Source organism: Bos indicus x Bos taurus, chromosome 9, assembly GCF_003369695.1.
Source record: "Bos indicus x Bos taurus breed Angus x Brahman F1 hybrid chromosome 9, Bos_hybrid_MaternalHap_v2.0, whole genome shotgun sequence".
NCBI classification, from domain to species: Eukaryota; Metazoa; Chordata; class Mammalia; order Artiodactyla; family Bovidae; genus Bos; species Bos indicus x Bos taurus.
In genome coordinates, this window is record NC_040084.1 from 95,519,308 (window position 1) to 95,541,460 (window position 22,153).

Here is a 22,153-nt window from a genome sequence, read left to right on the forward strand (position 1 = left end):
TAATCTCTCCTCACTTTAGTAAGGAAATCTAGTCTTGCAATTTTTCATGAGAAATGTCTACTTCCTCCTGAACTACTTTAAACTCGGTGTAAGAAAGATAACCTCTCCCGCCACACTTTTTACAAAATAAATTCACACCGTACTGAAGACCAAGACAGGAAGGAGAATTTCAAGACCAGATCTTTCACAAACAAGCAGCTGCTTTACATCTTAATAGACCAACCCAGTTCAGGTGATTTAGAAGCCAGAATACTGCAGGGGAAACAAGTTTGCAGTGATTTTACTATATACCCGGAATCAGGAAACCCACTCAGAAAGGGAAATTCAAATAGTAACATTTGAATGTTTGGACTGCAGGCAGTGGACTCGGCAATAACAGATTAATCCGTATATTATCACACCTGCATTTACTCAAAATTAGTGTGAGCACAACTATCTAAGCACCACCAAGATTACGCCGAGGGCCTGACCTTTCTTAATCATTTAAAATGTCAGCGGCTGTTTCAACATCCCCGCCCTCTTTCAAAGTGCCACTTCAGCAGCTTCCACAGTTTTCAAATATTTGGATAAGAGCCTTCAAATGCTTAGAAAGGCTCTGACAGGAAGTTGTCCGGTAAAATTTCTCCCACAAATGGGAGAACGAAAGCCCGGGAGCGTGAAACGAACTGTAAAATCTTCTTCAGGTGCTATTTTGGTTCACGTACTGAATAATTACTGAGATGATACTGTATTTTGGTTTTTCATCCTTGAATCATTAGTCTACAACAGCTTTGTTAGAATATAACTTACATCCCATAAAACTCACCATTTAAAATGTGCACTTCGGTGGTTTTTACTAACTTCTCAGAGTTATGCAACCAACCCCAATAATTTTAGAAACATTTCATCACCCCAAAAAGAAATCCCATGCCCACTAGCAGTCACTCCCATTACGCCTTCCTCCCAGCCCTGGCAACCAAGAATCTACTTTCTGTCTCCACAGACTTCTCTATTTTGGACACTTCACAGAAACAGAATCATTTTACCACGTGGTCCTTGGGGTCTTGCTTTTGTCACTTCATGTTTTCAAGACTTATCCCTTGGATCATGTATGAGCACTCCCCCTTTTTCACTACCAAGTAATATTCCGCTACCTGGATCCCTTTCGTCTGTCTATTCACTGCTGGTGGATATTTTGGGTTGCAGACCTTCCTTATTGCTTGCCATGTTCTTTGGTGATGATATATATGAAACAGCTGGAAAACAGGTCATTTGAACTAGACAGTACTTTGGCCACCTCATGCAGAGAGCTGACTCATCGGAAAAGACCCTGATGCTGGGAGGGATTGGGGGCAGGAGAAGAAGGGGACGACAGAGGACGAGATGGCTGGATGGCATCACTGACTTGATGGACATGAGTCTGAGTGAACTCCGGGAGTTGGTGATGGACAGGGAGGCCTGGCGTGCTGCAGTTCATGGGGTCGCAAAGAGTAGGATACGACTGAGCGACTGATCTGATCTGATCTGATCCGATGGTCAATGTGGTATTCAAATGGATTAAAAAAAAATGTAGGGGTGAAGATGAAAGAAAATGCATTTTTTAAACCAAAATGCAATTTAAGTGTGCTGCTGCTGCTAAGTCGCTTCAGTCGTACTGTGTCATTTAAGCTGTAAATAAAAATAAGCTGTGTTCTCAGGAAGAAGGTGCCAGCTTGCCAAACAAAGCACTGACTCCTGCCTGCCCCGAGGCGCCCTGGCGCTGGAGGCCACAAGGCCTATGAGACCCTTCCCTGTACAGACCAGGAGCAGGTGGGCAGAGGGAGCAGCCCTCCCATGGGCTGAAGGGAGAACCCAGGCTCTCTTGTTCAGGGGTATCCCAAGCAACTCAAGTTCTTTCTCTAAATTTTAAGCAGCAACAGAGTCTTGTTTTGCACTTAACTCCGATGGTGTGGAGCACACCATCGCCAGCATTCAATGAAGTGCCCAAAATCTTTTTTTATCTCAACCTTAACTACCTCTGTGTTTTTCAACACTACCTCTGTGTTTTCCTTTCATGGAGTCACCCCCTAAACCCTTCCAGGGCCCGTTCGCTGAGGCCACACCAGGCCTGCTTCCTGGGCACAGAGGAGGCAGGAGCAGCCACACCTTATAGGCTGCTCCCCCCGGGCCCCCATGCTCCACCAGGGGTTCTCGAACTTGAATGCACCACAGAGTTAACCTGGAGAGCTTGTTGAAACAGCTTACTGGGCCCCGGGCCCAGAGGTGCTGACTCAGGAGGCTGGGTGGGCCCCGCTCTGCCCCGCTCACAAGAGAGGCCACACCCAGGCAGCCCGGCTGGGGAAAGAGGCCTGGCTAGCACTCTGAACATGCAGGAGCCACAGCTTCTTTTGGCAAGGTTAACGGCTCCCCCCACCCCAGTTTTGTTTCCTTTTAACTTTTGTTGCTGGGGAGGATGTGGACCACTTTCAAAAGTCTTCACTGAATTTGTCACAACATTGCTTCTGCTCTGCGCCCTGGGCTCTTGGCCCTGAGCACCTGGGATCCATCTCCTCCCACCCGGCACCCCCAACACACACACTGGAAGTGTCACCCACTGGTTGGCCAGAGAAGCCCCCAAGGTTAATGTACTGACGGCTACTGCTGATCCTCCACCACAGGAAAGTACTCTTGACTAGGCTTCAGTTCCGGAGAAGGCGATGGCACCCCACTCCAGCACTCTTGCCTGGAAAATCCCATGGACGGAGAAGCCTGGTAGGCTCCAGTCCATGGGGTCTCGAAGAGTTGGACACGACTGAGCGACTTCACTTTCACACATTGGAGAAGGCAATGGCAACCCACTCCAGTGTTCTTGCCTGGAGAGTCCCAGGGACGGGGAAGCCTTGGTGGGCTGCCGTCTATGGGGCCGCACAGAGTCGGACACGACTGAAGCGACTTAGCAGCAGCAGCAGCAGGCTCTCGTTCAGTACTAGAACTGAACTCACACAGACAGGTTTTCTTAATGAGATGTCTCCACAGAGGAATCCCTGTTTTAGTCCTCTTTGCAGCCTGATCTCCTTTAAGATAAAAATCAATCTCCATGAACAATACTCCAACTCAGTTAAGTCCCAGCGTTAGCTATGACACACAGTGGTCATTTACAAATGCTGGCTAACAGATAACTACCCTCTGTAAATCATTACCATGAGCTCAGCAAACCTGATTAAGGAATCAGCTGAGTGTAGAAACGCAGACCTGTGAATTCAGCCAACTTAGAAAGCAAAGTCGGAAAGCCCCAAAGGCCAAGTGATCTTTCGTTGTTTAGCTCCTCTCCGGCCACATCACTCATCCTCCTCACATGGTCTTGGCAATGGCTGATACGTTACAGACAACTTTGTTTCTATAAAATGAAGTGGTTGTCTTAGATGTTCAGTGCTGCCCCCAGTAACACTGTTTATTATAAACAAAATTCTACAAAATAGTTGCCATTAAAAATCTGATGACCATACTTTACATCGCTACAGTTTCTAATAAGCATATAGTTTTTTTAGAAGTGTCTAGTGTTCTGTTCATGAAAGGCAGTTGAGAAAACGCCTGTGTGGTACACCATTCTTGTAAGCATAGAGAGGTCAAAACAAAAACCAGTATGTCAAAAAAATGAAAACACTGTACAGAGAGAAGATGAGTAAAATAGAAATGTGGCCTTAAAACACATTTTTCATTAAATGGAGTAATGTCCACAGTAAACTGATACTGAGCATAGTGGCAAAGACATCAACTACACTGTCAGTCAAGAGGGAGGCAGGGGTGGCTCTAAAATGCTGCCACCAACAGCAGTGGCTACAAGTCACCTTGCACCTGAAGGCAAGCTGGATTCAGCAATTCCAGAGGCACGCGTGTAAGCTCGAGCTCTTAACACCTGACTTCACGTGGTTTACTGACCTTTAGAGAAGGTGGGAAGAACGGCTGACTACATCTTACTAATGATATAACCCTATGGCAAACCTGACCACCAATGGATGATAATTTTTATTATTACTCCTTCCTTTCATGCTCCTCTGTATCTTAAGTTTTAAACTCAAGATAAAGTATGTGTGTGTGCTTGTGCCCAGTCATGTCAGACTCTTTCAACCCCATGAACTGCAGCCCACCAGGCTCCTCTACCCATGGAATTTTCCAGGCAAGAATCCTGGAGTGGGTTGCCATTTCCTTCTCCAGGGGATCTTCCCGACCCAGGGACCGAACCCGTCTCTTGCATCTCCTGCGTTGCCAGGTGGATTCTTTAGCACTGTGCCACTTGTACCCAATCGTTATCTCCTGTCTTCTTTTTCAAGGTTAAAGAAGAAAAAGAATCCGGGTGAAGAAACTGGCTGGTTAGGCTTAGGAAAACTTTCCAGATGCCAAAGAAAACTGGCCCTCTAGCTCCACAAATCTTGTAGAACAAGAAGTCTATGGAATTCATCAGAACACAAACTGCCAGGCAATGCAGTAAGAATTCCACACACCATCAACTGGTCTGAAGCACAACCACCCAGCTGAGACACATGGGTAAGACAGACACAAACTCGCATTCTATTCAAGTTTCCGTAAAACTGTACAAAACCAGGATAATATAGCAGCCTCTTATTGCCCAGTAATAGGAATAATAAAACCATCAAACGTTAGGGCTACAAGAGTCCACTCGTGACAACTCCTGACGAGGTCAAAGTGCTGGCCTCGCTTCCTGAGTCACGGATAGGCGCTATTCCTGGGACTACAAGGACAGGGGGATGCCTGCGTTGGTTTCCCCTGGTCTCCTGGCGTCCATCAGGGAGTTCTAGATGACTGCATCCCTGTGATAATGGTCATTCCTCCAGCAGGAAGTTCTATATTCAGACTGAGACTGACAGTAAGAAAGACTCCAAGTTCCCTGTAGGTAATATCTGTCAAGAAACTGAATTTAACCCAGCACAATCGAGCACCTCAGGCAAAGCCATCATCCTTTCGGATGCCAACGGCCCTGCCCTCCCCCGCCCACTTCTCCATGCCAAGAACCCGCCTGCCAATTCAGGAGAGGTAAGAGACGTGGGTTCGATCCCGAGATTGGGAAGATCCCCTGGAGGAGGGCATGGCAACCCACTTCAGTATTCTTGCCTGGAGAATCCTATGGACAGAGGACCCTGGTGGGCTACAGTCCACAGGGACACGACTGAAGTGAATTAGCACACGCACGAAGACTGATGAAAAGTCAAGTCAGATCTAGAGAGTTCAATGTCAAATAAGGCAATGCGACTCTATTACAAACCAAGCAGCAATAGGTAGAGTTTCTTGGTTCCCATCTTCAGAGAGTCAGGATGCCCTGGGGTGGGCATCTGCCTTATGTTACAGAGACTTCGTATCACTTTAAGGAGTATTGGGAACTTAGAGTGGATCATGAAAACCCACACTACATACCTCTCATTTCCAAACTGCTCTCCTCCACCACCTTTAGGCTAAGCTTACAGGGGAAAAAGCTAAATTCTTAACATGCTGTGGATAATAACAGGGCAGAGTGAAACGTGAAAGCTGGGTCTTGGAATTTCCCTATAACTTCTGTTTCAGATATCTACATTATGCCATATTTTAGATCCTATTTATGTTACAAAAATATATGTTCTAAGTAGAACAGTTAGAATAGGGAGGAAAGAAAAGTGAAAGCCACTCAATCATGTACGACTCTTTATGACCCCATGGACTGTACAGTCCATGGAATTTTCTAGGCCAGAATACTGGAGTGGGTAGCCCTTCCTTTCTCCACGGGATCTTCCCAACTCAGGGATCGAACCCAGGTCTCCCGCATTGCAGTTGGATTCTTTACCAGCTGAGCCACCAGAAGCCCAAGAATACTGGAGCGGGTAGCCTATCCCTTCTCCAGGGGATCTCCCCTGGCCCAGGAATCAAACCAGGGTCTCCTGCATTGCAGGCGGATTCTTTACCAACTGAGCTATCAAAGAAACCACAGAATAGGAAGGAGGAATAACTATTTCGTAGGATGACTCTAAATGGGTATTTAGGTAAAAGTTAGCCTGAATACCTTCTTTCAAAGGTTGAGAAACTGAGGCCTATAAATTTCCTTACCTATTAAAAATATTTATAGTTGTATAGCTCTTAAAATGTTAGTCCTAAAGCTGTATCTTCATTGATTTTAAAATTTTGAACTTTGTTATTTCCAAATTCCAGAGTCTAAAGTCTGTAAAGTATATGGATAGATGATACAGACAGGAAAAAAGAGCTCAGATCTACTAATACCCATTGTATAATTTCAAGAACATGAAGTGAAATCCCGAGTCTTTCTAAAGAGCTCCTTTTCCTCTGAAAGTAGGCCACTTCCTGCCCCCAGACCCACTTCCTGTCAGCCAAGGCTGCTTAATACAAAAAGCGGACAAACCACTCCCGCCTGTGCTCATAACTAGAGAAAATCCTGACTTTAGAGCTGGAAGGGAACTTTCTGAGTGTCCCACTAAAAAGGAGGGTCAGTCCCCTCCTCTACTTTAAAACCGGGGTTTTGGAAACAGTCAGTGCTACACCCTCCCCGCGGTTCACCAGCTGAGGCACTGCCTTTGGAAGGAGGAAACTGAGGCCGTGAGAAACCACTTGCCAGCCCCCTGACAAACGCAAGCATCCTCACTCTCATCCAAGTTCCAGGTCCGCGCTGCAGGGTAACCTGGTGGGATTTCCCTACCTGCCCATGACACGTGAAAAGAATATCCCTGATACCTGCTGGCTCTTGGTTTTTACGATCTTTTATTGGGAGCGTCTGTGAGTAGGAACTGACTTCCTCTACACTAGGAATCACATACACCCAGTGTGTACATTTTAAACTAGACACACGGACACCACTTTCTGTAGGAAGGGGTAAAAACAGAGAGAAAGTTTACCTTTTGCAAAAGAAACCTGTTTCTTCCCAGAAACACAAATAATCTATACCCACCTCTGCTCTCCCGGCTCCGGGCAGGTAAAACAGATCATCATCCGAGGTCACCTTCTCTGTATCTATTGGGCTTGTGGATTCTTGATTCTGTGATATATGTCATTTCAGCTTTACTAGATGTGGCATACGATTTCAGCACTGATTTAGTTCACTGAGAAGGGAGGTTAATCATATCCACAAACTTAGGATCCCATAAAAGAACGCAAAGTAAGGGACAGGGCCAAAAGGGCTATCACATGCTACAATGGTTTTTAATTCCAGGCTCATAAAACACAGGAAATTAAAGGCCTATAGACTAAACTTCATTCCACCTGGAGCGCACTGTTTTCTTAGTAAATTTAGAAGTTTATGAACAGTTTTCTAATCCAGTGGGGGAAAAGCTTGTGAAAGAATTAAAGTGTCAAAACAACGTCGTTCCTTTGCTAACCTGATGTTTTAGCGAAGGGCATATGAAATAAGCCATGCTAAAACCCTGCACCATTTCTGAAATAAATCGTTGCCCCTAGTTAAGATCACACGTGCTGCAGTGTTATTACTAACTTCTACACTGGGAATGGTGTTAAAGAATATTTCTCCTGTAAGGAGCTTTGATAAGGTGTACTTGAACTTGACCAAGAAGTCTTTACTTCTACCATCTTTCAAAAACAGAGACCCCAAACAATGTTTTGTTTTTTTAATCCAAGCTAAAAAACAACAAAAAAAAATCAGCAAACAAAATCTGCTTTGAGTAAACCAACTTCGGTTGAACTTGTGCCTTTAAATCACTTTGTTTCTGAAATTATAGGAAGTTTGTAAAAAAATAACCTCTTCAATTTATACTTTGTCACAATCAAGTATGTTACATCTGGAGCAGGATTGTAATTCTGTAGGCAGTTCCTGGACGGGAGGGAGGAGACCTGGTGGCTGCTTCTCAAGCCCGCCCACCAGCCCCTGCAGCTCCCCGCTGCTGCATTTCCTGCAGGTCTCACCTCCTCCCACCCCACCCCCAGTCCCAGCACGGACTGCACACTCATCTCTTCAAATGGCTGCTCAAGATTCCACTAAGTAATGCCCCACCCTTGAGTGCGCTCATTTCCAATTTTCAGCTTCGAGAATGCAGCTATTGAGACAATGACCTATTTCTAGTTGGGTCACCCCTTCCGCCACCAAGAAAAAAAAAATCGTGGGAATACAGAGTCATAGAGGAACCAACTGGGAACAGACAGTTCTGTGTGTTTCCAAGTCACTGCAATTCTGACCTGAGTTCTCCTTTAATAAAAGGAGTGTGGAGGGTGAGAGGGCCCAGGTGGGGTTAAGTCAGTCCCCCATTTCGTCCGAGCACCAAAGGGCTAAGAGCTGTGGTTCTCCTCTGGGGGCCAGATCCTGGGGGGATCTGGTGATTTGAAAAAGCATCTTTCCCTTCTGCCCCTACAAGGTGCTTAAAAAAAAAAAAAAAAAAAAAAAACCAACCTTTTTATTTTGGAAAACTGGAAACATTCACAAAAGCAGAGAGAACAGAGTGGTGGACTCCTCATCCAAGACTCCTGACTCATCCACTCTACCACTTAATTTTTTTTTGCTAGTACATTTTAAGACCATTGTATATCACTTCACTTGTAAAAACTTCAGTATGTAGCCCTAATGGACTTTAAATATATTTTAAGCTTAGATATATATATAAATATATATAAGCATACACAAATACAAAACCACCATGTCCCATCATAGCCCACAATTAAAAAACTATTCCTTAGGTGGCGCTAGTGGTAAAGAACCTGCCTGCCAATGAAGGATACCTAAGAGATGCAGGTTTGATCCCTGGGTCAGGAAGATCCCCTGGAAAAGGAAATGGCAACCCACTCCAGTATTCTTATCTGAAGAATCCCATGGACAGAGGAGCCTGGCAAGCTACAGCTCATAGGGTCGCAAAACGTTGGACATGACTGAGCAACTTAATATTATTAAAGTTTAGTCAATGTTCAATGGCTCCCCAATCCCTCTGCAACTTTGTCATCTTATATTTCCAAACTGCCCTGTTTGGCCAGTTTCTTAATAAACATCAGGTTTTCCTCACCCTATCTCCCTAAGTCCCACTTAAGAGTCCCACCCAAACAGCAATGTATTATGTAAGCAGATACTTGAACACCCAATGAGCAACATCCATCATTATGTAATCAAGGCAGTGAAACAGCTTGACGAGAATACTAATATATATTTTCATAAATAAAGAGGCGGTTCCAATTTAAAACTTAGGTTCTAAGCTTCTACCAAGTGATCTGTGATTCAGTTTTCTCTTTAAAAACTTAAGGAACAATGTTGGATATGTTTCTAAAACCTGTTTTACCAAAAAAAACCTATAGACGTAGTAATGGTGAAGTGAAGTGAAGTCGCTCAGTCGTGTCCGACTCTTTGCGACCCCATGGACTGTTACCTACCTGGCTCCTCTGTCCATGGGATTTTCCAGGCAATAGTACTGGAGTGGATTGCCATTTCCTTCTCCAGAGGATCTTCCCCACCCAGGAATCGAACCCAGGTCTCCCGCATTGTAGACAGACGCTTTACCGTCTGAGCCACCAGGGAAGTCCAATAATAGTACAACATGCAAAATATTATTCAGAAAGAATAAATTTCACAAAAACAAATGCTTGAGAAATGATGGAAGAATCCAAGCAGGTATTGCAAATGACCAGGTACTTATCACCAAACCTACTGTGAAAACAGGTTCCTGCAGAAATGTCACCTTGGCTCACGGTCCAATGCAATGGTTATTTACCAAAAAAAACAACAAAAAAAAAGTCACATGGTGTTGGCTAAGTCACTCTGCTTGGGGTTTCAACTCTTCAACCAAGAAAACAATCAGTGAAGAGGATACAAGTACCTGCACCTCTTGGCAAAGCCCGGATGAGAGCGGACCCCAGCTCCCATCACCCCCGTACAGCAGCTATCTTTCTCCACTACAGTGTAAGGATCTTGAAAGCAGGCATTACCCCCATCTTGCTCACCAACATACTCCCAGGACCGAAATAACCCAGCATACAGTAGCTTCTCTACTTGTTGAATGACAGATGAATTTTACGGAGGGTTGTGGTGGTATTCATTGTGGGAACAGGAGGAAGAAGCAGGCCAAAAATCTATTGCATTATTAGGCTGTTTAAGTCAGGGGTTAAAAAAAAAAAAAGGATGCCCACCATGAGGTATGAAAGCCTTTAATCAGATCAGAATTCACTCGTTCCAAGTGGAGTGGCCACATTTACACTGTCCTCTGTGTGACAAAGAGACCCTGCTACACACAGTTCAAGGCAGGTCCTGGGACCTCATTTCCAGAGAGGGGGAAAGGCTCGGGGACAATGAGCGGCAGGCACGCTCCCTACACACCGACCCTTCTTCCCTCTATCTGCCAATGAAGCAAGCACTTAAACGTCTCTTCCAGAAGCAGATAATGATGCCCCCACCCCCAAACCACTTGGCTTCTCACTCTGGGGCCAGGAAAGACAGAAAGCAAAGAAACAAGTTTATCTATCGCCGTTTTGCGTAGAAATAAGCAGTAAGGGGCGGACAGTAAGAGAGGGGGCTCTTCTTTAGCCAAAATTCTCCCAACTAGGGATCAAATTATAAAACCATCTAGGCTCAAACACTCACACATAGACAATAGTTAATTTTAAATGATCGGTGATGGAAAAAAAGCAACCCATTCATATAACACTCTCTTTCCAACTCAAATATCGGGTACAAATTGCTTTCTTTTAGCATATGCCAGAAACCTGTCATTATACAATGGCTGAGCAAATGTGACACAGGATACCACCACTTCCCTAGAGAAACAAGATCTGCAGAACACCAGCCTTGTTTAAAACATTACCACAGCGCCAGCCATGCCTGCTCCTTGGTGATGAAGCTCACAGGAAACGTCCACCTCAGGCCTGCGATGCACTGGACGCCAGCTAACGAAACCAATTCTTTGTACTTTGATGAAATAGTTTTAAAAATTGGAACCAATGGGGTGGTTCCATATGGATCCGGCTCCATATACTATTAGCTTCGTCATGAAATAGACAGGAAGTTACGTCAAAGGCTCAGCAATAATTACTTTTATCCTAAAGCAGGGATTGGCAAATTTTTTCAGTAACAGGCCAGACAGTAAATACTTCAGGCTTTGCAGGCCATTATTTGGTGGTTGTTGTATATTATTGTTCTTACTGCTTGGAAAAACCCTTCAAATTGTAAAAACCAATCCTGGTACCCCACAGGCAGAGGAGGCCTTTCCCTACCCCATCCTGAAGTGGAAACAATGGTTTACGATACTTGAAACGACAATCTTTTGATATAGACAGTTTTAAATTGATCATCTCTCAGGCAAAAATAGAAAAGAAAATTAGGCTGTGGGTAGTGAGTCGGACATGACTGAAGTGACTTAGCGGCAGCAGCAGCAGTGACTTCAAATCTAATAGAATGGAGAGCAAAGTCTAATGCTGCTTATTATAAAGTTTCATCCTTTATCAATAAAAGTCCGGTCAGGGTCAGAAATTTTTCATTTTGCTTACAAGGTTTGTTTTCTCAAGTATATTAGGTTAAAAGAATAATTATTATGATAACACACTTTTTTCCATTTCCTTTGAAACAGCATTACTGTTTATCCATGGGTGTTTAAACAGGCTTGGAGGATGGAATGTGAATCATAAAACAAGGAAAACAGTAGCAACCACTGCTGCTGCCTGAAATGCCCTTCTGCCTTTTGGCACTGGTGAACTCCTATGCATCCCTCAATACCCACCCGAGGCATCTCCCGCAGCTGGGAGGCGTTTCCTGGCTCTCCAGGGCACATAATATTCTGTATCTCTATTACCACACTCACCATACTGCACTGCAATTGTTTACATACCGGGCTCCCCTTCAAGGCAAAAACCTCTTATTTTTATAGTCGACACCTAGCACATAAGGCATATAATCGGGCTTCAATAAATGAGGAAGGAACCCATGTGATTTACAAGGGAATTCTGACAATGAGAAGACAGAGGATGAAAAAGAGAGAGTATTCCCTTTCACTAAATAACCCAAACGTTTCACACCGCTGTTTTCCCTGAAGATCTACTGACCAACGTCACCTGGTTTATAGCAACCCAGGGTCAAAAGCCCTCGGTTTTAACTACGGGTTACACTGGGAGTTTGTAGATTATGTTTCAAGGGGGAGGCGTGCATAGGAAATTAAATAAAGTTCACAACATTGGAAGAGAAACTGTTTGGATTTCACAAATATAAGCTTTGTCTCAGTTTACTATGATTTTTTAAACCTTTTATTCTTTTTTTTTAACTTAAAAAAAAATGTATTTGGTTGTCCTGGATCTTACTTGTGGTGCATGGGCTTAGTTGCTCCACAGCATGTGGGATCTTAGTTCCCTGGCCAGGGATCAAACTCATGACCCTGCAATGCAAAACGATTCTCTACCACTGGACCATCCGGGAAGTCCCCTGTCTCAGTTTATTTTACATAACATTCTTTTCACTTAAAAAATTTTTTTTCTTTAACTTTCACTTTACAGAGGAACAAAATAGAGCCTCACAGAAACTAAATGGCTTGCCAAAGTACAGGTAAATAGTAAATTACAAAACTATTTTTATGGCTCTTTGCATTTTTATTTTATTTGGAAAAGTTATGTACATTAACTATATTGGGCTGGCCAAAAAGTTCATTTGGGTTTCTCCATAAGATGTTAACAGAAATATTAAGTATTTCACTTTAGTCAAAAGTCTCTAACTCATAGCACAAAGTTTATTTTTCTTTCTTAAAAAAGAAAACTATTTACAGAAGTCTGGAATAAGATCTTTATTCTTTATGTCAAAAGCCATAGATAGCATATTAGAAGCAAAATAAGGCAACTTTCTGGTCTCTTCAATAGATATTCCATATTTAATTAGTAGTGGCAGATGCACAGAAAGCGCTGAAATTAAAAACTAATTAATTGAGTAGTTGAATCCCAAGTGTAGTTAGTACTGAAGTTAAATAAAACATAAGGGATAATTCAAAATGTATTCACTAATTTTCAAAGAAAAGACTGAATCCTACTACTTCAGATTCGAATTGAAATGCCTAATTACTGTAAGAAAGAGTTATACTGAATTACCCCAAGAATTCCCAAAGTGTCAGATTCAAAGTTTAAGCTAAAAAAAGTAAAGAATTGTTAATTAACTAGTTGTGATATTGCTTTCTTTTTCTAAAATGCAAGAACTAGTAAAATTATTCAAAATGTTGTTAGAAATTACAATACTATTATTTAGGATGGTAATTAAAAGGAGAGGCCAGTGTGGAAGGATAGGAGAAAAAAGAGGAAAAAAGGAATGAGATCTCTTTGTTCCCAGCCATTTAATAGGAAATGTTGGCCTCTTTTCCCCTTTAAAAACAAAGAGAGCCAAAATTTGAAAGCTCGTTGGTCACTGCCAAATTAAGCTCTGCAACTGAACTCCCTGCAGAGAGAACTTCAAATCAGAGACACGCTCTGCACCATAGCTGGGCTTGCCTTTCTGCAGCCTCAGCCCCATCCAGTGATCTCCCTTTTCCCACCCTGGCCACGTTCCAAACACCAATGTCGGCCCCCGTGGCACTGGAGCTGGGACCGTGTATCTACGCCCTGAGCGCCTCTGCCTGGGCGGAGGCACTGGGATTACACTGGCCATCATGGCCCACACACAACCACCAGTATCAACCCCACCAAGACAGCCTCATGGCATTGCTGGGGCCCAAGAGAAAGGAATATATAAAAACTGTCCTTTTCCTATGAAATCATCGGTTCCCAGACTCTGGGAGTGCATCGCAGCCATCTGGGGAACTTACTTAAAGCACAGACAACCAGTCCTCCTGTCCCCAGAGATAGGGATTCAGGAGAGGGACCAGGAACCTTCACGTGTCCAGATACTCTCGAACACCCTGAAGTGAGAGTCCAGTACTAAATGAACACTCGCGTTTAATGATGTGTGTCTACAGCGTGCATGTACACTCAGGAGAAACCTGAAGCTGCTGGACCACTTTTAGTTGATGCAGATTCCAAAATCCTACCATTGGCGAAGTCTGGTACTTGCAAGATATTATGGCAGCGGGCCATGGTGAGAATCATGAAAGAAGGTGAGTTCTTTCATCAGTCACAGTCACAAATTTATTAACATGTACCCACCAAGCTCTAGGCCTCCCCTCCCACACTCGATCCTTTTCCAGGCTCCTTATCTCAGAGGATGGCGTGAATGGCACCGCCATCCACCCAGTTGCGCGAGCTGGCGCCCTCTGGCCCAGCATAACCAGCCCATCACTGAGCCCCATCAAGGTCACCTCCGAAAGAGCTCCCAAACTCATCCTGTGCCCCCCACCCCGCACCCCACCAGGTCCCGGCGGCCACTGCCTCTCAGCACAGTGCCTCCTGCCTCCAACCTCAACTCTAACCCTAAGCCTAAACCTAACTCTAACACTAACCTGAAAGAAAGTGCTCAGTTGTGTCTACTCTTTGCAACCCCATGGACTGTAGCCCAGCAGGCTCCTCAGTTCATGGAATTTTCCAGGCAAAAGTACTGGAGTGGGTTGCCATTTCCTTCTCCAGGGGATCTTCCCAACTCAAGGATCAAACCCAGATCTCCTACATTGCAGGCAGCCGCTTTACCGTCTGAGCCACCAGGGAAGCCCTAACCCTAAAGCAAGTCTGACCAGGCCACCTCCTTCCAAGTTAAAACCCTTCAGAGCTTCCCTGGAGTTAAGCCCCCACGGGGCTGTTTCCAGGCCTTTTCCTGGAAGCCTACACTCACCTACTCTCTCCCACCACAGGGCCTGCATGCAAGTGGTTTCCGCGGGCGGGTGTGCCCCCACCTGGACACCCCTGCACTCTAGCTTCTCAAGCACAGGCAGTGCTGTTCCTGACCCCCAGCCCAGGACTCCCCTGCAGGCACAGCTTCGCACACAACTCAAGTTACCCCACGACCACTGTCTGTCCCTCCCACCGGACTGGAAATCCACGGCAGCAGGGGCTGTTTCTGCGTCTGCTCACCAGCCTCAACACCAGCATGGTAAACGAATGCTGGACAAAGGGATGAGCGCACAGACCCGTTCCCTGTGCCTTCCAGCATGACCAGACAGACAACACCGCCCAGCCCGCGTGTCTCACCAACACGTGAGAGTCTCAGCTGCCTAACTCTCCATCTGGGTGCGGTGGAGGGGGGGAGATAGACAAAAGTGACTCCACGTGTCCTCAGTTGGGGGGAGGGCGGGGGGGATGAGGGAGGTAGAAAACATATCCCTGTTAAAATCCTTAATGGAAAAGAATACAAAGTCTCAAGAGGCAAGGGCATCTCAGAAATTATCTGACGACTCTAGCACAGGGCAGGATTCCAAACACACTTTCAGTTGTTCTACTGAAGGGAGTTGATCTACTTGTACATTAGAAACTTCCTTATCGACACTTCAGGGCTGAATGGCTAAGGCATCACGGGTGCCACTGAAAGGCAGCTCGGGCTAAACTTCTCAGAAACAGCTGAGAGCTTGGCCCTGACACAACAGCCTTTTCATCCCTAAGCCTGACTGCAGCGGCTTTCCTTCCTGCCGCCCCGTGGGTCCTCTGTCACAACGAGGAAAGAGGGTGGGGGAGCGGGGAGGAAGCAGGAAGGGGAAGGAGCCCGTGGGTCACCTTCAGTCGACCGTGGGCACACGAGGCAGGCTTCCTGAGCCACGGCCCTGAGCACCCAGTCCACGCCTCTCCCAGATGAGAGACACCAACCAGGCCAGACCGGCCAGCTGGGCAGAGGCCGTGGTGCCTTCTGGACCTCAAACCATCCTCCTTGGCTGTCTACCCGTCACAGCCCAGAGCAGCTCTGGGAAAAGCAAAACCAGACGATGGACCGCAGCCCTGCAGCGCCCGGGGGACCAGCCCAGGGGACTGAGCAAGACTCCTCAGTCGGCCTGCCCAGTTCCACACTGGCTGGCTTTTCTACTCAGCTGTGTCACATGTTACCTAAGCCTCTTTCCCTTCTGGATGGCTCCCAGGGAGTTTTCCAGGTCCCCTTCCCAGTGTCTGCCTGAGTCTGGGCTCGGGTCCCAGACTATAAGCTCCCTGAGGACAAGATCTGTTGCAACCATCTGCGTGATACTTTGTGCCTGGCACCCAGAGACGGGGCCAAGATGCTCTCTGAAAGCAGACGTGCAGTCTTCCTAACGAGCAGTATCAACAGAAAAAGCAGCAAATAGATATCATTTCCTTTATGTAATTGTTTTGCGAATAGAGTCACCATCCACTGACTATTCAGACACAATCAAAAATACTCTGCCTGCCAAATTCAAGGGGTCAGAGGCGGCCCAGATCCTGACTCTACAGCCAACTTTACGGTTTGCCCTTATTCCTGTTGTTAAAAATCACCATGGGAAGTCACCTACCAGAATTCTTGGTTTGGGCTTGAATAATAGGAATCGATAACTGTTCCAAGGACACACCTGCAAAGCCTGCTGATGATGCATCCACTTTAACATCCAGGGAGGGAGCAAAAAACAACAGTAACAAAAACTAGATACACTCTAACAGCCTTAGAGGGCCCATCAGCCAGTAAGCTCTTAAGGACCTGCAGGTGGCCCTCATGGGATTCACATGGACAAAGAGTTAAGTGTATTCATTTTACAAGGCAAAATCTCCAAGACCCTACTCCACCAAAAAGGTAGGAGGTAGAAACTTCCCATGGTCGACATCTGTGGCTCATAAAAGGACACCTCACAATTCCACCTGCAAATAACTGTAAAAATTACATAAAACATAGTCTTTCAGAACCTTACTCTGAGTTACTGCGACCCTAACATACAAGTAGGTTACAAGTCAAGAATGGCTACTACTATCCTTCCTGAAAGAATTCAACAACTACTTTGTCAGAAAAACATTGTTAAGTTTCTGGTCCATCATAAAGGAACTTTAAAGCCAAATGAAATGAAAACATACCTGCCCAAAGAAAGAAGAGAGCCTTAAAAAGCAAGGCCATTCCCACACACGGCACAAGGGTGGACTCTGCGGACACCGTGCCAAGTGGAATGAGCCATCCCAGAAGGACAAATGCTGTGCAATCTCACGTGAGGCACAGAGAGGAGTCAAAGGCAGAGAGACAGAAAGGAGAGGGGCGGCTGCCAGGGGCTGGAGGGAGTGGGGAAAAGAAGTGAGTGTTTAATGTGCACAGTTTCCGTTTGGAACGAGGAAAAAGTTCTGCAGGTGCGTGGTGGTGACAACTGCACGACAGTGTGCACGTACTTAATGCCCTAAACTGTACGCTTAAAAATCCCTGAGACGGTCAAGTGTACGTCATGTAAACTCCACCACTAAAAAACAAACAAAAAACACACACGCCAGGAAAAGAAGACTTTATGAGAAACAAAAGTAGTGACTGATAGGAGACGGGTATACCGACTGTTATCTGAGTGATATTTTAAAAGCTGAACTCTCAACATCTTTTCTTTAGTGAAAGCCACAGACCAGGAGCGGTAAGTTCCTGATTACTGCTCTGAGTAACCAGTACAGGGCTATGCCCGGAGTAAAGCTCTATGTTTAGGTCCGTTTTACACCACAGGAACTGTAAAGCCCGAAGGTCATGTGCCAACTACCAACTGGAAATGAAAAGAATTATTCAGTGTAGGAAAAAAAAATTGTCTGCATCGTGAATGAATCATCTTGATGATGTAACTGAGGCGAAACCTCTACTGGCTTCTCAATCTGTTAGCCTATGAACATAGTAATTTATTTAACCTAACAGTAAAAACTTATAAAGAACTCCTTTCAGAGAATCTAAAATGTGACGGTAGAAAACAAAACACATAAGCACTGACTACGGAACCAACTCGTTTGAAAAACTAGAAGGTTTCTCATAAACTCCATACGTATATGAAATTATGTATGTATTTTATGTATGGGGTGTATTTTCATAAATTTCATAGGAATCTTATTGTAATTTTCAGTGAATCCAGATATTCTCGCCACTGGGATTCAAAACTCCAAAAATCTTCAATTATCTCCCCAATTATCTGGTCACCAGTTCACCTGTGTTCAAGCTGGTGTAACAGATACCACTTGCTAAGAAACGCTGGTCACAAAGAAGCTGCCTTATTCGCCCAACTTAAATGAAAGCCGTATGAAGCCCAGGCTGGCCACCATCCCACCAGAGAGACAGATTCAGGCGACATAAATCAGATTCGGGGAGAGTGGGGGTAAGAGGTGCGGGCGCAGCAGCGCTCGGGGGTCAGCTGATGTTTCGGAGGTGCGCCAGGAGCCTGATTATCAAACTTCTGGGCTGCCTGCCTTCATCTGCAATTCAAGTTCATTACCAAAGCCCTCTCCGAGATAGGAATCCTGCTGCCACCAGCAAATTCCCGGGTTAACAGAGCACGGCTTCAGTAGGATGAACTGGAACGAGGCTACCCCCAGAGAGTATCCCCTCCACCCCCCCTTTAAAAGAGAGCGCCAGGGGAGGAGTTGGGGCTCGCCTGCTCCCAGACCCGGGAAGGCAGCGGGCGCGCGCCGTGGGAAGCCACCTGCCTCTCCTGCGACTCAGGCTCCTCTTCGGGGAAGAAAACTTCCAGGTTGTCTTAGGACAGGGGTTTTCCACCGCCCGAAGCCGTCTAAAAGGCATTCGGATTTTTCTCAAAGACCCTAACCCCCAAGGCGCGGTGGCGGAGGGGGCTCGCAAACAAAAGGACCGTAGAGAGAACAGCATCGCAATCTTGTTTTCTCCAAGAGTTCCACAAAGGGATGACGAGGAAGAAAAGAGCGGAGACGATCCCCTGCTCCTGCCCTCTCGTCCGCCTAGAACCTTATTCTACCCGCCCCCAAAAAACCCCAAAAGCCCCAAACCTCGCCCAGATAACTCCGCTTGAAAATCGTGCTCAACACATCCCGCCCTGCCCACACACACCCGAGAACTTACCGGTTTCGGCATTTTCGGTTCTGGACGGGTTTTCTCGCCTTCCTTGGAAACACGCTCTCCAGCAGCAGCTGAAACGCCCTTTCCCGACCTGCAGGCGGAGGAAGCCCTATGAGCGTGCCCAGCAGTCCTCCTGCCGCTCCCGCCGCCGCCGCCCCGAGACTCGGCGCCCGCCCCGCGCTGCCGCTTAAGAACCGGCCGGGCGGGCGCCGGAATGAGTCACCGCCCAACCTGCAATTACCGCGGGCCCGGCGGGCCCAGCGCCGAGGGGGCGGTGGGGGCGCGGCGCCGGGGGGCGGGGCGCCGAGAGGCGGGGCGTGGGCGGAGCCATACGCCATGGGGCGGAGCCGGAGGCGGGGCCCGGGCGGTGGGAGCGCGGCGTCGGGGGAAGGAGCGCAGGGGAGGGGTGTGGCCAGGGGCGTGGCCCTGCGGGGGCGGGGCGCGGAGCGCGGGCGGCGGGGAGCTCAGAGGAGAAGACAGGAGGGGAGGGGAGGAGCGGGGCGGGGCCGGGCGGGGCAGCTGCTGGCTAGGGGCCTGGGCTGCTGGGAGAGGGCCGGGCCGGGTCGGGGCCGGGGGAATGGGGGGCTGTCTGCCGAGGAACTTCTCGAGGCGCCCCGGAAGCCCGCGGGATCCCAGAAGACGGCAAGTTTCACTTTGTGAAGCAACCGTTTGCCCCAGGGCTGAAACCGCAACCGTCAACCCTTTGAGAAATACTTTGTGAAAATGGTCCCCGCCCGGACGCGGGCGCGGGGGGCCGGGGGCGCGTTCACGCAGCCCGGGCTCCACCGGCGCTCCGGGAGAAGGGCCCGAGGGGCCAGGCTGGGGCGCGGGAGGTCGCGCGGCGGCCACGCGGGCAGCCTCGGCTCCACCTGCCGCGTGTGTGGGCCGCGCCAGGGTCCTGCCGGTCCTGGGCTCCCGCGCCCACTGCCCCGTCGGCCGGGCGTCCTGCGCCGCCACACCTGTCGTCCAGTTCCGGCCCCTCCGCCGGCGCGCGGCGCGAACCCCGCTCCCGCCGACCCGGGCCGCGCCCCGCTCACCCGCGGCTCCTGCAGAGGACGGCTGCGCTCCCCGCGATCCGTGCGTCCGAGCAGTGCACCCGCGGCCCGCGCTCCCGAGAGTCCCCGGCGGGGCGGGGCCCCGGGGCCGCGCCCCTGCCCACCCCGCCCGGCCTGCGAGGTGCGGCTCGCGGGGAAGATGGCCGCGGGGACCCGGGGAGGGGGCGCCCCCCGCCTCCCCCACCCTCGGAAAGACCTCCCCTCAAGACTTCTCTGCCCTTCTCCTCGCCCTCGGAGAACTTTGCCGACCTTGACTCAGCTCCCGAGGGTGGAGGAGAGGTGCGAGACCGTCCCGCGGTGGACCGAGGGAGTGCAGGGATGTGTAAATAAGCCTGCTGGGGCCGGAAGGCTGCCGCCGCGGAGGAGCGGGGCCTCTCGGGGTGCGGCTGTCCCCGTGGTCAGGTCATTTTGTCGTCCTCGACCCCGGCGCCGAGACGGGATAATTTTTGAGAACCGGGGACCTGGGCTGCTGTGTCTCCCCGCGCACGTGGCCGCCTCGGCGCTCTGATTCCGCGGAGATGATGGGCACAAGCATTAGAAGCTCCATAGCCCAACGCTCTTGGTTAAAGGACACCCTTGTGGCCTCATTTGACTTGATTAACTCAAAGTTTATGGGGGGGGGGGGGCGGAGGATAGAGAAGAAATCTCCTTAGAAATTCTGAGAATTTTTTTTTTTAATTTTGTTTTTGCAAATGGTTCTCAAAAGGATTTAAACACACACACGGACCTTGGTGGCCATTGGGATTTGTTGCGCAGCGATTAAGAGAGCTAAGGAGAGCACCGGTTCTCAAAGCCTGCTTCCCAGACTAGCAATAACAGCATCACCTGGGAACTCGCAGAAATGGAAATTCACAGCTACTTCCCAAAACCTACAGAATTAGAAACTCTCCGCCTGGGGCCCGAAGTCTGAATCTTAAAGCCCTCCAGGTGATTGTGATGTAGGCTAAGGGTTGAGGCCAGAGATTTTCCTGAATTCCTTTCCTGGTCTAACTCCCTATTTGAGTTGAATAAGTTATTTAACACTTTACCATTTGTAAAATGGCATAATTATGGCACCTATTTCATAGAGTTGTTATGAGGATTTAAGGAGTCAAGGACTTCCCTAGCGGTTCAGACGGTGAGACCCAGATTCCATCCTTGGGTCAGGAAGATCCCCTGGAGAAGGGAATGGCAACCCACTCCAGTAGTCTGGCTTGGAGAATCTCATGGACAAAGGAACCTGGTGGGCTATAGTCCATGGGGTCACAAAGAGTTGGACACCACTGAGTGACTAGCACAACAACAATGAGTGGATACATATAAGATGCCTAGAACAGTGCCTGGCACATAGTAAGAGTACAAGTCTGTCCTGGTACAGAGAGCAACTAGTGACTCTGGGCAAACACTAAATGGTAAGAGTCTCTTAGGCGATGGCACCCCACTCCAGTACTCTTGCCTGGAAAATCCCATGGATGGAGGAGCCTGGTAGGCTGCAGTCCATGGGGTCGCTAAGAGTCGGACACAACTGAGCGACTTCACTTTCACTTTTCACTTTCATGCATTGGAGAAGGAAATGGCAACCCTCTCCAGTGTTCTTGCCTGGAGAATCCCAGGGACGGGGGAGCCTGGTGGGCTGACATCTGTGGGGTCATACAGAGTCGGACATGACTGAAGTGACTTAGCAGCAGGATAGAGATACTAGTAGGACCCACTTCATGGGATTGTAGGGATTGAATGAGGTAATGTGTGCAAAGTGTTTAGCACCATTCTGGCCTCTTAATGCCTATCCTCTCTTTGGGATGGACTGCTTTAGGGATAGCCCTTGTCTCCTATGACCCCTTCCCCCACCCCTAGCTGCAGGTCCAGGGCATTTCAGACATCCAGGTGAGTAGGGAGGCCTTTTTTGAGATTTGGTCCTCTATTTGGGCAGGTCTGTTCCCTCTGAAAAAGGAACTTTTAAGAAGTGAAAATGTAAAGGGAACTGCATTAGTAAGGTAACTGAAAGGTATTTAACCTAGTGATAAAACTTCAGGTTGGACATGTCATTCCTCCCATGCTCTATCTCCACCTCTTATCACTGCCTGGAGCCTTGTTAGTCATTTTCGGTCCCCAACTATACTGATAGGATATGCCTCTAATTTTTTTTTTATCTCACCCAGGTTACAGTATTTTGTTTTAACTGGATGTTTGAAATAGCAGTAGCCTAATACCTTCTGGAGCATTTCTACACTTTACCCTTCAGGGGAATACTAAGAAATGAACTGACCTGTGGCAGTGTTGTAAAAATGAAAAAAGATCACAGGTTTTAGAAGCACACAGA

General features: G+C 47.7%; 1 protein-coding gene across 2 annotated transcripts in view; it reads right to left on the reverse strand.

Moving 5' to 3' along the window:
• The window catches only part of EZR (ezrin), a 45,805-nt gene extending 25,560 nt beyond the window's left edge, over window positions 1–20,245 (reverse strand). Inside the window, exons 1-2 of one of the 2 annotated variants that reach the window (XM_027551953.1) lie at window positions 20,104–20,245; window positions 18,803–18,890 (exon numbers count right to left, since the gene is read on the reverse strand). In XM_027551953.1, coding sequence (XP_027407754.1) covers window positions 18,803–18,814 — 12 coding nt within the window. In that variant the 5' untranslated portion in view covers window positions 18,815–18,890; window positions 20,104–20,245. The other variant, XM_027551952.1, reaches the window with a different exon arrangement.
• Between the last annotated feature and the right edge of the window lie 1,908 nt (window positions 20,246–22,153).